Below are 16,053 nucleotides of genomic sequence, written 5' to 3' on the forward strand. Positions count from 1 at the left end.
AAAAAAGACAGTTTTTGCTGAGCGCATCCTTAAAGTGAAGGTTGGTTGAGAGCAAATACAGCACTCGGGGCAAATATCGTTGTGGTGTGAGAGATTCCTCGTGCTCTTCAATAACTAACCTTATAACTGTGGCATTTTGACTTTGCTAAGCAGAGACAAGTGCGTTGAGTCAGATGAAAATGAGGCTATTATCCGCGCAACAGTGAGTTCTTAACAACAGTGCTCGAACACTGGTGTCAACTGTGTTAGCCTCTGCCCACACATTATGACTCTAAGACAATGATCTACTGAGCATGCATTGAACAGTATAGGAGACTCACTCATGGGCTCCAGTGCCCTCTCAAAAGTCTGATTTAGCCCAGATTGACTGTTTGAGACAAAAACTGACAGACAAGCACACATACTGTGGCTGGCGTAAGTATCCCTGAAATTTTCCACATTTTGTTGGGTTACACTCAGGAACTGAAATAGATTTCATTGGAATTATGTTGTGACTCGAAATACAAAATATCTTGTTTTTCTTCTTCTACTTCTTTGGGCTGCTCCGAGTTGGGCTCACCACAGCGGATCATCTGTACCACCCTGTCCTCTACATCTGCCCCTTTCAAACCAACCACCTGCATGTCTTCCCTCACCACATCCATAAACCTCCTTCTTGTAGTGATCGGTCGTTCATAAACGATTCATTCGTTTTGAACGAGTCTTTAATGTGATTCAGAAGAACGAGTAGCCTCAAAGAGTGTTTTTTTTTCGTATACTTTCTACTAGACGCACAGGAGCGAAGCATCGCGAAATCTCTGTAGGTTATGTACATGAAACAGAACTGAGTAGTTTACCTTTTGACTCTTCGAGTCCCAGTCGTCCGTTCTTCTGTCAAATGACTCCCATAGACGCTATGCAGTGCATTAGACAGGAAACCGAATTGAGTATTTACTTCATTCGTTCTTTTGTCGCGTGACATCCATATATGCTATTAAGGTAATTAAAGGAATGATATAAACTAAATGACTCAAAAAAGATCCGTTCATTTTGATAAACGAGATTCAAAGAACCAAGTCACTAGAATGATCTGATCTCCCCATCACTACCTCCTGGCTGTCCTTTTGTCCTTCTGCCTGGTGGCTCTATCTGCAGCATTCTTTTACAGATATACCCCTTGTCATTTTTCCCTGTACCCACATGACCAAACCGTCTCAATCGCACCTCTCTCACCTTGTTTCCAAAAAGTTCTGCCTGCGTGGTCCCTCAAATAAACTCACTTCTAATCGTGTCCATTCTCATCACTCTCAATGAAAATCGCAATCATCTATATATACTGTATAAAATGATTCACAAATACCAAAAGTCACGAAAGAGTTACGTGAAAGTCATGTGATCTCGTTTTTTTACTCTAAATAGCCTACACCAGAGCCCCAGAGTGTGTTAGAGGACACGTTTGAACATACATTTCCCTGACTAAGGAGAAGAGCTGAAATAAAGCAGTGGGTTGTTTAGATGTTGGACTTCTGACTATCAAGCTGCCACTGCTGAACTCTTAAACAAGGCGCTTAACCCTCAACTGCTCAGTTGTATGAATGAGATCATTGTGAGTCATTCTGTATAAGGGCATCGGCCATAAATGTATTGATCAGGGATTTGGTTATTAAAAATAATCTCCAAATCTTCGACTGTCCTATGGAGCTCCATTGAGTTGAAATGAGAGTAAATTTGGCATTTTTTAATTCATTATCATCGGCTGTAAATTAGGCCGATTGATAGGCAGGCGCATTTTGTGGTGAAACACGTGGCAGATTGCCATTCCAACGGCTTAACCCTGTGATGTCCCCCCTCTGCCTGCTAACTTTTTAAAGAGAACTACCTTAGTAACTTCCCAAGAAAATGGTAAGACTTAAGGTAAGACCACACCAAACCAATGCTAACGAACTAGCTGTGAAGAAACAAACTGTGGCATCGCCTCGTTTCATCTCGCCTGCGTCAGGGAAAAAAGTAGCACTAGAACACACCGGACAGACTACAGCCAGCGGCAATTAGCATATAGGTTCGACCTGCAGGTGGCTGTAGTCTGTCGTTGGCATTCAAACAGCAAAACAGGAAGAACTAATATCGGCTGAACATATCAGCCAAAAAAATGCCATTGTATATCGGCCATCAACTGCACTGATTTTTTAAAAAACCGGCATCGGCCAGAGAAAATCCGTACCGGTCGACCTCTAGATGATATTAAAAATGGAACCATGGACACAATATAGGACAATAGATAGTCTAAAAAGAGGGCTAAAGAGAGAGGCAATGGAGAGGAACAGGTGACTTGATAGTGAGATCATGTGACATTTTAATTGCGCACCTGGTAAAAAGAAGTCGATAGAATGGTTAGCACCAGAGCTAATTTAGGAGATAGATTTTTGTGTAAATTCATAGCAGTTAAAAAAACTTACAACGTGGAAAAGTACATTCTGTACTTATAAAAGACATTATACATGCACTAAGGATAATGTTTTATTGGAATAAAGCTTGTCATTTCCGTATCTAAAGAGAATCTGTAGCTTGAAGAGACATCAGCTGTCCTTTAACCCTCGCTCACTTTCTGCCCCCGTGTCTGCTCTGTCTCAGGTTGTTACGAACAGGGACACTCTGGAAACGTTGCTGTGCGTGGCTTACGTGTTCGAAGTGTCGACCAGCGAGCACGGCGCCCAGCATCACATCTACAGACTGGTCAAAGACTGATCCACAGAGGCTCAGGCCATCAGATTCCCTTTTTATTTTGTGCCACTACAACTACTACTGCTACAACTACTTCAGTTCAAAAAGCACCACAGCGCACCCTACTGACTGCTTTTTCTCTAGTCAGGGAAGACCAGTGCATTGGGGTGAACGTCTACCACAGAACATTGCTGTCCAGTGGCCTGAGCAGACGAGGCTTCACTACAGGAACCATACATATGGGAACCATTGGAACGCCTTGAGAATGTCAGGAGCTCACAGTGCATGTTGTTGTAACAGGCATTTTGTGTTCTCTTTTTGTATTACAGAACCTCTGTTTAGAAAGAAAATGCATGAAGATGTTTTTTTTTTTCTTTATTTTGCTTCCTCTTCTTTAATCCAGTTTTACTCAAGAGTGTTTGTTATGTCTTTTTACACAGTTGCATGTGTGACATCCTGTCTGGCGCTCACCTAGTGACCATAGATCTCGATCAAATCTTGTGTTGACTCCGAAGTGCAGAAAAAGGAACGGTACACCAAAGTTTTGTTCAGCTCGATTCTGCGTAATCATTTCACAGTATTGCAAGCAACGTCTGTAAAGCAAGACAATGTGGTATTTAAAAATTTCTTGTTTAAAATAGCTTCGGTTTAGGAAGCTTGGCGTTCCCGAGCTGAATTCGGTGTATTAAATCATGAGGAGAAAAACATCTTAGATGTGCAAGGGGTCTTTTAAGACTGGAGCTGAAAACTACTGACATATTCTGTTTGATTTTAATTGATTATGTACTATTTATCATTTATAAAAAAAAAGAAAGAAATCATGAGGTATTCTTTTTTAAATTGAAGCAGAATTCTGTCGCATGTGCAGAAATGGACAGAAGGAAAGCCAAAAAGTGTCCCAGGATAAGAAGAAAACACGGGATAAGAAATGTGGAACTTTGTGGGAATCTACCAAAAATAACCTTTTTTGACAAATGATATTAAATGAAGAAAATGTCTCTGATTTGATTACATATTTTTACTTGTTTAAAAAAATAAGTTATAACAAGATACCTATAGGCACTGGTGGATCATGTACTTGAGTTACAGATACAGCAGGGAAAATATTACTCAAGTACAAGTAAAAGTGTACTCAAGTATCCAAAGTATTATGATTTATTACTGGCTATAATGTTTCTATTATAATTTTTGTCACAAGATTTTTTGCTCAGTTTATGTGAAAAGACTCTGTTACTCTCAGCACAACAATCTAATGACAGAATGATATTAATGAGTCAAACACTGGTCGATATTTAATCAAATGATCATGAACCTAAAACCTTCTTTTTAACTACTAAAAAAAATCACGGGTGTTGTGGCGAGTTCTAGTCAGGAGTTTCTTCCCTTATTTATTCCTCTCAAAATGTTCTGCTTGCTGTTTAACTGATGTTGCGAACTGTATGTTGGTGATAAGTAGATACACCAAGCGCCAATCAAAATGAGCTCAAAAGTGCGCTCGACCCTGATTGGTGAATTGGCCTGGAAGTTTTTCTCCACTCATAATTCAAAAAGAACAACTGACTTCGCAAAATATAGTTGAGTCAAAATTTTTATATTTGATTTTGAAATCTAGTGAAGAGAAAGTAAACACTTAAGTACAGTAACGAATTACATTTTCTACGTTAAAATGGCTGCAGTGACAATTGTATGTGTTTCGAAAAATAAGTTGCTGAACCGACGTAAATAGAGGCAACACAATAGCACCATGTGGCATTGTATCTCAAATCAGATACTTATGCGTTATTCTGGACCAGGGGTCACCAACCTTTTTGAATCTTAGAGCTACTTTCTGGGTACCGATTAACATGAAGGGCTACCAGTTTAATACACACAGTTTTCAGTTTGATCTGAAATAACAAATTTGCTCAATTTACCTTTTATTATATGTTATTATTAATAATTCATGATATTCATCTATGTGAAGACACTGATCAGGTTATTGATTTCTCATGAATAACTATCAACAATGATTTAAAAAAGTAGGAAACAGCTATTCTTAGAAAAGGTCTGCGGGCTACTCGTGCGGTCCTTGCGGGCTACCTGGTTCTTCCAAAAAAACACGATCTCTCCAATGAAAACGATGAAACCTTTAGCCGAAACCTGATGGTCACTGATGTTCCTGCTCTGACGTGCAATGTATTATGTTGCTTTAATCCTGTGGATGTTCATAAGGTGAGCAGGCAATGGGAACAATGCATCCACACACACACACACACACACACACACACACACACACACACACACACACACACACACACACACACACACTAATGCTAAGTATAATCCAGATCTTATTCTGATAATCTGATTGATTGTTATGCTTTTTTGGATACTTACAAATCATCAGCAAAGTCAACTGTTAAAAGCAAGCAAATCCCAAAGGAACTACATTTTACTATGGATGGACTAATCTGTGTGAGTTTTAGCCACAGACACATTTAGTTTCAAGAGGTGCCAAAGTCAAGGCAAGTGGGTTTGATTGTCATCCCTCGATACTTATAGCTGGTATACATTGGAACAAAATGTCATTTCTCCAGGACCATGATGCAACACAAACCAGCACAGTAGTACAGCATACAACACTACACAAAATACAACTGAATCAGAGAAATGAGAATACATAGAAAAAATACACTGAAATAAAGATGACAGCAGTGAAAGGCTTTTGCAATAAATTCTTTTTTGAGTATTGAGTCGTGTCGCAACAATATTAAAAAAGAAGAGCAGTTACATTACTAGAAAGTGTCTAATGCAGCAATGCAAAGTGCAGCGCTCACTGGTATTGAGTCATACTGGTTGAGGTGACTGACAAGCCCAGGTGAGCTTTGGAAGGCAGCAGAGTGTTGAAAAAACTTACAGTACTCCCTCAGGAAAAAAAAACCTCTCAGAGACTGCTGCTGGTGGCAGATGATCCTGTAACTTCTGCCAGATTTGAGAAAAGTCCATGGGATGGATGAATCTGCAACACTAGTGGTTTTTCAGATACAGTAATTATTTCATAAAGGTTGAAATTTCTGAGATCGTTTCATCAGTTTTCACATATTGCTGTGAGTTTTTATGCTCTCTGTTCATCTGTAGAAGGTGGGGCAGAGGAAAGAAAGAACAAGAAAGAAAGAAAGGAACAAAGAAAAAGAAAGAAATAAAAACAACACAGGCGAACAAGCAAGCAAGCAAGCAAGCAAGCAAGCAAGAAAGAAAGAAAGAAAGAAAGAAAGAAAGAAAGAAAGAAAGAAAGAAAGAAAGAAAACAACACAGGCAAAAAAGCAAGCAAAAAAAAAGAAAGAAAGGAAAGAACAAAGAAAAAGAAAGAAATAAAAAAAAAAGAAAAGCTGGCAAGCAATAATAAGGAAAGAAAGAAAGAAAGAAAGAAAGAAAGAAAGAAAGAAAGAAAGAAAGAAAGAAAGAAAGAAAGAAAGAAAGAAAGAAAGAAAGAAAGAAAGAAAGAAAACAGAACACAGCGAAACAAGCGAGCAAGAAAAAGAAAGAAAGAAAGAAAGAAAGAAAGAAAGAAAGAAAGAAAGAAAGAAAGAAAGAAAGAAAAAAAGAAGGAAAGAAAGAAAGAAAACAGAACACAGGCAAAAAAGCAAGCAAAAAAAAGAAAGAAAGGAAGGAACAAAGAAAAAGAAAGAAAGAAAAACAACACAGGCAAACAAGCAAGCAAGCAAGCAAGCAAGCAAGCAAACAAGCAAGCAAGCAAGCAAGCAAGCAAGAAAGAAAGAAAGAAAGAAAAGCTGGCAAGCAATAATAAAGAAAGAAAGAAAGAAAGAAAGAAAGAAAGAAAGAAAGAAAGAAAGAAAGAAAGAAAGAAAGAAAGAAAGAAAGAACGAAAGAAAGAAAGAAAACAGAACACAGAGAAACAAGCGAGCAAGAAAAAGAAAGAAAGAAAGAAAGAAAGAAAGAAAGAAAGAAAGAAAGAAAGAAAGAAAGAAAACAGAACACAGCGAAACAAGCAAGCAAGAAAAAGAAAGAAAGAAGGAAAAGAAAGAAAGAAAGAAAGAAAGAAAGAAAGAAAGAAAGAAAGAAAGAAAAAAAGAAAGAAACGCTGGCAAGCAATAAAAAGGAAAGAAAGAAAGAAAAAAAGAAAGAAAACAAAACACAGCGAAACAAGCGAGCAAGAAAAAGAAAGAAAGAAAGAAAGAAAGAAAGAAAGAAAGAAAGAAAGAAAGAAAGAAAGAAAGAAAGAAAGAAAGAAAACAGAACACAGTGAAACAAGCAAGCAAGAAAAAGAAAGAAAGAAGGAAAAGAAAGAAAGAAAGAAAGAAAGAAAGAAAGAAAGAAAGAAAGAAAGAAAGAAAGAAAGAAAGAAAGAAAGAAAGAAAGAAAGAAAGAAAACAGAACACAGCGAAACAAGTGAGCAAGAAAAAGAAAGAAAACAAGAAATAAAAACAAAAAAAAAATTTTGCAAGCAAGCAAGCAAGTAAGAAAGAAAGAAAGAAAGAAAGAAAGAAAGAAAGCTTTGAATTATTATCACTTGTACACTAGTAGAATGCTCTTTAGTACTTGAGCAATGACGCCCTCTGGTGGTTCATAATAATGGTCTTCTGTCTGCCATCTTGATTTGGTTTATTTCTTTCTTTTATCCCAAATTGCTACAACAATCTAAAATTACCATGGCAACAAGATGTCTGTAATTAGCCTGTCTAAATTGTCTAGCCTTTTTACAGACATCACCAAAGAGCAAATATGTGTGTATTATTCGTATTTTAATTTGATCTTCTTGCAGCATGATGCTTTTGTCGAACTCGTGTTGCTCCAACATGACATGACATATATTTACTGGCCATAACTAATGACCAATGAACAAACAAAGTCAAACACCACATTCACACCAGGCTACATTTCTAATACCCTTTAAGACTGAGTCTGATTGTGCCACTATCTTTGTGTGAGCAACACTGGACCCTTTCACCATCAACTGCATGGATCCCCAGAGAGCTTGCAAAACACACACCGGTTGTTTCAATGATGAATTGCAAGGGGATGTTTTTCTGAGGCTGATAGACCAGGTATTTATTTCTCTTAGTAGTATTTCACCAAATAGCAGCTGGTTTCATTTAAACCATTCATCTGTAAGTAACAAATTGATTTGTATACCTCTTGATTCCCTCTTGTGTGTATCCATATTAAAGAAAAAATAGGAGCGCTCTTCTTAAAGATTTCTGATCATAAAAAGGTTCTTTGAAAAAACAATATATAAAAGGTGCTTCATACTTTTTACATGCACTTTCTTTGGAGCTGAGGGTCTGAGCGCAGAGTCAGCCATGATACAGTGCCCCCTGGAGCACTGAGGGTTAAGGGTCTTGCTCAAGAGTGGCAGCTTGGCGATACCAGCTGCCACTTAAACTCTTTTCTGATCAGTAACACACAGCCTTCACCACTGAGCTACCAACTCCTAAAATGATTTAGCTTTCATAGATTAGAAATGAGTTTATCAGAGGGACAGCCCATGTAGAACGTTTTGGAGACAAGGTGAGGGAGGCGAGATTGAGATGGTTTGGACATGTGCAGAGGAGGGACATGAGTTATATTGGTAAAAGAATGCTGAGGATGGAGCCACCAGAAAGGAGGAAAAGAGGAAGGCCAAGGAGGAGGTTCAGGTAGTTGGTGTGAAAGAGGCAGATGTAGAGGACAGGGGGGTATGGAGACGGATGCCCCCTAATGGGAGCAGACGAAAGAAGAAGAAGAAGAAGAAGACAGTGGGTGCAAATGTATTAGTATTCTCACTGCAATCTTAGAACTGTTTGTCTGGTACTTTTGATACTGACACATTTTATCATAATGATCGGATCTTCCATACAAGACAGGTCCAGGAAGTGGCCAGTAACTAAAAAGGCTGAGAATGATAGCAAATGTTACCTAAAAGATATTTTTTCTAATTACTGGGGTGTTAGTGGGTGGGATATTTCAGGCAGTAAGTAAAGTTGTCCATAAAGTTATAAGCAGGAAAAATGGGTGAGCGTAAGGATTTGAGCGAGTTTAACAAGGGCCAAAATGTGACATCTAGACGTCTAGACGACTGGGGCAGAGCATCTCCAAAACTGCAGCTCTTGTAGGGTTTCCCGGTCTGCAGTGCTCAGTATCTACCAAAAGTGGTCCAAGGAAGGAACAGTGGTGAACCGGCGACAGGATTGTGGGCAGCTGAGGCACATTGATGCCTTGGTATGTGGCAGGTGAAGGTGACAGACAAACAAGCTTTCGTAGCTCAATGTTAATGCTTTTGCAGCAAAAGGGGGGACCAACACAATATTTTAGTCAGGTGGTCATAATGTTATGCCTGATCTGTGTATATGGACAAAAGGTTTGTGGACACCTGACTATAAGATTGGTATGTGGTATATTTTTGCACATCCCATTTAACACTTCATTCAACAGTCTCCGAAGATGTTCCACCAAAGTGTGCTTGTGGAGATCTCTGCTCATTTAGACACAGTTCTTGTTCATTCCAAATGTGTTCAATAGGATTGGAGGCATGGAGCTATAACAGGAGATCTTCCACTCCAACGCATGTAAAAAAAATATCTTCATGAAGCTGGTTTAATTGTCATGCTGGAACAGTTTTGGGTCTCAAATGAAGGAAAAAATCAATGCTTCTGCATCCAGAGACATTTTGCACAATTGTATGTGGGTGTCCGAATACTTTTGCCATTTATTTCGTAAAAATGGGAGGAGGGCGTGGCAGCGGTTCTCGTACGTCCCTGCACGCTCTCGATCACCTGCACACGCACACGCACACCTTCAGCACCTGCGTCCAGAAGTCGGCGCGCTCTAGACATGTTCACGTTGACGTGACCGAAATAATAAATAAAAATAAATCGCGCGATGATCGTCACCTGGTGGTTCCTGTCCGTGTTGAGTCTGGTGAGTTACACAAAGTCCCAATGCTCCTCGACATCCTATTACAGGAACTGCTGGATCCGGCGCTTTCCGGGGCTGCACGTGGACGCGGAGGAGTCGCAGCGCAGAGGCGCGCAGCTGCTGCGGCTTTACCGCGAAGAGAGCGCGCAGAACTGCAGCCGAGCCTGCTGCCTCACCTCCAACTGTGAGTTCCAGCATCCCACTAGCTCTCTGTTATCAGCTCTATCAACTCTCCAGACCAGACTCTGATCTAGAATCTACTCATGAGATTAAATAAATGACCAAAAGAATTACCTATTAAAAAAAAATCTTCATAAAATTATTTTCCGATTTTTTTTAAATTATTTAATCTTTAATAATAATAATAATAATAATAATGACTATTGTTAAACATTGAAATGTAAAATAGTTTTCATGCAAAATAAAAGAACAAAAATGCAAAATGCGTTTTGCAAATAGTTATTTAATTTAAAAAAATAATAATAGTAATACAAAAAAAACCAGACATTTTTAACATTTCAAATTTAATTACTTTTTTTGACAGCTGTGGTGTATAATACATGCAGTAATATTCCTAATTTAAATCTCCAACCAGTGCAAACATTACAAAAAAAAAGCACAATAGTGCAAAACAGTACAATGCGTATACAGCTAGTCCCTGACTTATGAGATCTTTTCCGATGACCCTTTCGAAAATTTGAAAATATCGTAAATCGAGACATCACCTAGGCTACCCAGGAGAATGGTGATCAGTATGGGGTAGTATATTGTAATTTAATAATGATTTAATGCACTACAGTACAGTACACAAAAATAGAGCAATTTACAGTACCGTACTGTAAACTATACAGTATATATATATATGTCCAGCGTGCGCATGGACGAGTGTCGTTTGGTGAGTGGAGGGCGGAGCTTACGCTGCTACATTTGTCTGCCATGTGAAATTTTGTCGCTCTCGTCATCGTAAAGATCGAAAAGTAACACGGGGACAATGTGTAACAAAAAATTATTTTTTGGATTTCAAACTGCTTTGTGCAAGTGCATCTATTATACATATAACGTACACAAATGTCCTGGTTTTGATGTGTTTTTGCGTGTGATGTGTGCTGCCGCTTACTTGATTCGGAATTAAAACCTGTTGGGTCTACGGTTAAAGTTAACGTGCTGTGTTCCCCGACTTGCAGTTTCCTGTAACGTGGCTGTGTTTCATTACAACACCACTCAGGACAGTGTCAATTGCTTTCACCTCCACTGCCCTTCGCTGCAAAGCTGTGCACTCCATCAAAGGGCCAATGTCATCCTGTTCAATGTTACTAAAGGTGGGTGCTCAAGTATTATATTGATTTTTTAGATCTAGAAAACAATTACAATGCTATAATGTATATGGCCAAATGTTTGATTTCCACTAGATTTTGGAGTGTGGCTGTGAGGATTTGTGTTCATTTAGGTAGAGGATCATTAGTGAGACCAGGCACTGATGTTACCTAAGGAGACACGGGATGCAGTCAGTGTTCCAGTTCATCCCAAAGGTGTTCAATAGGGTGAAGGTTAGAGCTCTATTTAAGGCCACTTAAGATCTTCCACACCAGCTCATGTAAACTAGTGGTCCCCAACCTTTTGTGCGCTTTTTTGGACCGGATTATTGTCGGACAATATTTTTAACGGACCGGTTTAAAAACTAGTATTTTCTACATATAATATTAAACGTGAATCCACTGTGTTGTTGTTTGTTCATTTTGCTAGCTTGGGGGTTTTAATTTAGCGGTAATGTATTATGTGTTAGGGGCCGGAGCCGCCCCTTTAAGAAGGTAGAGGATGGAGGTAAGACACGTGACCGAGGCATCATGACATGCATCAAGAGTGACGCATAGACAGATAAAACATCGTTCAGAATCAGATAATAAATAAAACGGAAATAATGTAGGCTATGTATTGTGCGGCCCGGTACCAATTGACCCACCGACCGGTGCCGGTCTGCGGCCCGGGGGTTGGGGACCACTAATGTAGACCATATCTTCATGGCATTGTGCACAGGACTATGGTCATACTGGAACTGGTTCAGGTCTCCTAGCTCAAGTGAAGAGAAAATTTCATGCTACCACATCCAAAGACATCATGTACAAGTATATGCATCCAACGTTGTGGGAAGCAGTGCTCGAATTGATGGGGGCCGGGGGATGCGGGACCCCCCTAATGACAAGATTATTTAAGTAATACAGTCGAACCCTCTTATCTCGACCTCGGTTAACTCGCCAACCCTATTAAGTCGATGTTTTTGTAGTGGAACCGCCAAATTCTCGCTTTGTCTTAGCATTTTTAATCAGTTATGTCGACGGACCCTAATATCTCGAGCAAAAGGGGGGGCAAATTTGCCACTTAACGTCGGTTATCTCGATCTGCATGACCAATTGCTGGCTTTTGCCACGTCTGCATCTCACTACCGTATTTTCGCTTATATAAGACGCGTCTTATAGAAAGTTTTACATACCCCTCACCCAGGGTGCATCTTATATACGCGAAAATACGGTAGTGAGACGGCACTGTGCGGCCGCAGAAAAACTCACGGTAAGTGGCGGAAAAATCAAGCCTTACAGATGCTACAGGTGTAGGATACTTTTCAGAGCTGCGTCAGAGTGAAATTACTCAAGAATTTAATGTTGACACTGGTTAGCTTTTTGTAAAAACGAACTACATCCCGCACGTTTTTTATGATTTTGTATAGCATGCCTTTATCAAACAAATCGCGGCAACGCTGTTGTGAAAAGAAAACTCCAAAAACATGTGCATGTACATTCTCATTTATTAACGCACATCATGTACACAGAAATTTCAAGCACGTTAATATTTTGCTGCCATATTGGTTTTTGTTTATCTCGATCATCGGTTATCTCGACGCTTTTTGGCGTCCCCTAGGTCGTCGACATAACCGGGTTCCACTGTAAATATATGAATTACACAACAACTGGGGATTCGAGGACTGGTGGAAAAAACACTGTTCTGGTTCTTCACAAAGTGTAGTTCAGGGCTCTGAAGGACCCCTCAGTTTCTTATACATGATACCCAGCAAACAATGTCTTGGTCAGTATTGATCTACTGGAATAATTTTAGGCCTGTTGGAAAATTATAATCCTACGGCATTTCAAAACATCCTATACAATTGTGTGCTTGCAAGTTTGTGGCAATGGTTTAGGGGAGAATGACATATTGCTTTAATGGTCAGGTATCCACAAATCAGTGGGCATTAGACTGTATATTTACGCGCTATCATTTAACTCTATGGTTTAAAATGTTGCATAATGTTAGGATGGAATGGTGGCACAACAGGCTGTATTGATGCCTCATAGCTCCAGGATCCTCAGCTGGATCCTGAGCTTAGGTTACTGTATGTTCTTTCGTTTAATACACATCCCAAAAACACACTGCTTTGGAGTATTGGTTGTGAAAATTTGTTCAATACACTAGTTAGGATAGTGTGTGTGGAAATAATAGGGGAAACTATGGAAAAACTAGATGGAATATATGGGAAAACTAGGGAAAAATATGAGAAATTAGTGGGAGTCTACAGGACAAATATGGGAAAACTAGGGGGGAAACATGGAAGAACTAGATGAAAAATTAAGTTAAGGCATTAGACTCTGGATCAAAAGGTTTAAATCCCAGCACTGCCAGCAGCTGGCCCTTAAGCAAGGCCCTTAACTCTTAACTGGTAATTTGTAAGTGGCTCTGAATAAGAGCCTCTGCCAAATGTCATAAATGTGAATAGGTGAGCTTAAGTATCTATGTACATGGTGTCTGTGATTAACTGCTTGAAGCATTAAGATGAGTTGTATAGAACTCATTTTAATTAACATATATTGCCGATGTGACTGTTTAAATTGTGTGTGTTTCCAGGCATGGATCCTGACTTGTTGATATTTGGAAACCTTTTCCCCTCTAATGTCCAAGTGCTACCTCACCTGGCCTCACTTAACACCTCTGACTTGTCTGGTACGGACAAACGTCAGTTCAACCGGCCTCAAGTGGAGCCCAGCAGCCCAGCCCATCCAACTCTTCCTGCCACTAGCCCCAAAACATCTACTAACGCAACAACATCCAACATTAGCATCTCTACTCCTCCTCCTTTCCCTGTTTACACCACCCAAGATAACCGAGGCACACTTCCTACTTCAGCAATACAGAGATCCACAACCTTAAAGCGATCATCTCAACTCATTTCTACTCGTATTGTTAGCAATCCCTTGACGGACCCTAGTATAATTTCTACCACAAAGGGATCCCCACCTCCAAGGAGTACCATGCAACCTTCATTCAGCTTTACGAACAGGCAAACAAGCTCAATGCCCCAACCTGTACATACTTTCAGGACCACTTTTTCACCTTTACAACTATCCAGTCATGTTACATCAAGCTCACCATCCTCTTCCCAAGGAGCTGAAATCACAAGAAGATATACTATCAGCCATCCCACGTCCACACAGTTTGAAACCATGCCAATTTTATCCATTAGTACCATTAGTAGTGGTCATACCACATCAACCACACCTGGCCCTTTCTCGGATACTCTGGAAACTACAACCACATTTGTCCACCTCACAATTACCCCTCAAAGTAGGACAGGAGCAACTCCAAGCTTGTTTTTCCCTCTCCCAAATAGTCTGCAAAGTATTACAGGAGAGGCTACCACAATGTCTGCCCCCCTCTCAAGTGCCCTACATAGTATTACGGTAGAGACTACAACCACACCTGACCCTCTCTCAAGTATTTTGCCTGTTGATCTGTCAAGTATTCCCAAAAGTAGTACAAAACAAACTATAACAATGCCTACACTCTTATCAGATACTCTACCAATTAGTACACAAGAGAGTACAATCCCAAGTGGTAAAGGGGAGACTACAACCATACCTGTACCTCTGCCAAGTATTCTGCAAAGTAGTAAAGAGGAGACTACAGCTCATACTACCCTTTCTACGGCCCAGCTAAGCCCCTCAAATGCTCCCTTCACTTCAACTCCTCTTACTCCTCCAAAAACCACAACAGGGTATGTAACAACAGGACAAGTGATGACTAATAGCCTCACAACCACCTCCTGGTCCCATAATCACCCGCAGATAACAGCATCTCCTCCAATGGGAAAAAGGAACACTCCATTTCCAACGACAGGTTCTGAATCGGCTTCCACTGATGTTTCCTCAACCACAATCGGACCGACCGCTTTAAATATCCATCACTCAACTACAGCATCTCCAGAAACCAATTCGGGCCTAAACACCTCACCAACACCCCCTACCCTCGTAGAGGACAGCCAGCCCTACCTCAACGACACCAAAGGTTATATTAGCCGTAATATCACAACCGGTAATAGTCAACATCCTGTAAGTGATGGAGGATTGACACAAGCATGGCATCTGGCAGCCAACACTGTCCTGGTGACCTTGGCAACCTGTGCAGCTTTAGCTTGTGGCTGCTGTTGTTCCGTGTTGATGGCAGCGAGTTGGAGAGGAAGGAGGAGGAGGAGGAAGGGGAGATACCAGACCACTCTAATAGGTAATAAGGGCTCCATGCGCCTAATCAAATATGTCTTCGTGAGGGAGAGCTCATGAATCAGGTTCTTCAGACACTTTAGTCAGTTTTTCCGCAAATGCCACTTTTGTCGCACCCTGTCGCACAATCACAGCTACTTTGAACAAAAGATGTCCAGATTTAAAGAATCCAGAATTCTTATTATATTAACTTGCACAAAGACACTATTCAATGTGGGGGTTTTTTTCTGTCCCAAATAAAAGCAATATGGCCATTATTGACCAAAATTGGATACAAAAACGCTTCCAGGTATGGTGTTAATGCATATGCGTCATCGTTCATGCTCGTCCTTAACCAGGACACAATATTTTGAGCATTACTTAGAATTTTAGGCTTTGTCTTCATGAATCCAGATAAATTTGAAAACGCAGTTTTCATTTAAAAACGCTCCGCATCCACACTTTAGTTTTCAGGTGTTTCCCAAAAGTTGCTCATCCACACCGAAACGTTTGAAAACGCTTACGCCTCTGTACTGCACACGAGCAAAACGTAAGATGTATTTACTTTGCGGTTCTTCGAAACCTCGGGGCAATGACTAAAAATGTGTCATCGTTTTCACAGTGCGACAGCGTTTTTAAATGTATCTGCGTTGGAGAGCGTTTTTTTTTTTTTTTTTTTTTTTGGCTGAAAACGCCGTAAGTGTGGATGGAAGGCCAAAACGGAGAGAGAAATATGCGTTCTCAAACGAAAACGTATTAATGTGGACATGGCCTAATACAATCAGACTCACGAATGTGATGCCACTCATACATACTGTATTTCTTTCTTCACATCCAATCTTTTTTTTTTTTTTTTTTAAGTCTGCAATGACATAAATCCGGTCCAAAAATATTCTAAAAAAAAAAAAAAAAAGAAAAGATAAACAATATGTGCACTAGA

The 16,053-nt window shown here is 39.9% G+C and overlaps 2 protein-coding genes across 3 annotated transcripts in view; both read left to right on the forward strand.

Moving 5' to 3' along the window:
- Positions 1 to 3,703, forward strand: part of tead4 (TEA domain transcription factor 4) — a 45,607-nt gene extending 41,904 nt beyond the window's left edge. For both annotated transcript variants that reach the window (XM_083546466.1, XM_083546467.1), the window contains exon 12: positions 2,611 to 3,703. In XM_083546466.1, coding sequence (XP_083402592.1) covers positions 2,611 to 2,724 — 114 coding nt within the window. In that variant the 3' untranslated portion in view covers positions 2,725 to 3,703. The remainder of the gene's footprint in view (positions 1 to 2,610) is intronic.
- Positions 3,704 to 9,442: 5,739 nt separating this feature from the next.
- On the forward strand, positions 9,443 to 15,579 carry mansc4 (MANSC domain containing 4). The gene is made up of 3 exons (XM_083547403.1): positions 9,443 to 9,778; positions 10,779 to 10,913; positions 13,486 to 15,579. The coding sequence occupies exons 1-3, from the start codon at positions 9,559 to 9,561 to the stop codon at positions 15,192 to 15,194; spliced, it is 2,064 nt and encodes a 687-aa protein (XP_083403529.1). The 5' UTR covers positions 9,443 to 9,558; the 3' UTR covers positions 15,195 to 15,579.
- Positions 15,580 to 16,053: the final 474 nt, after the last annotated feature.

This window comes from Silurus aristotelis (genome assembly GCF_946808225.1).
Source record: "Silurus aristotelis genome assembly, chromosome: 7".
In the NCBI taxonomy this organism is placed as follows: domain Eukaryota; kingdom Metazoa; phylum Chordata; class Actinopteri; order Siluriformes; family Siluridae; genus Silurus; species Silurus aristotelis.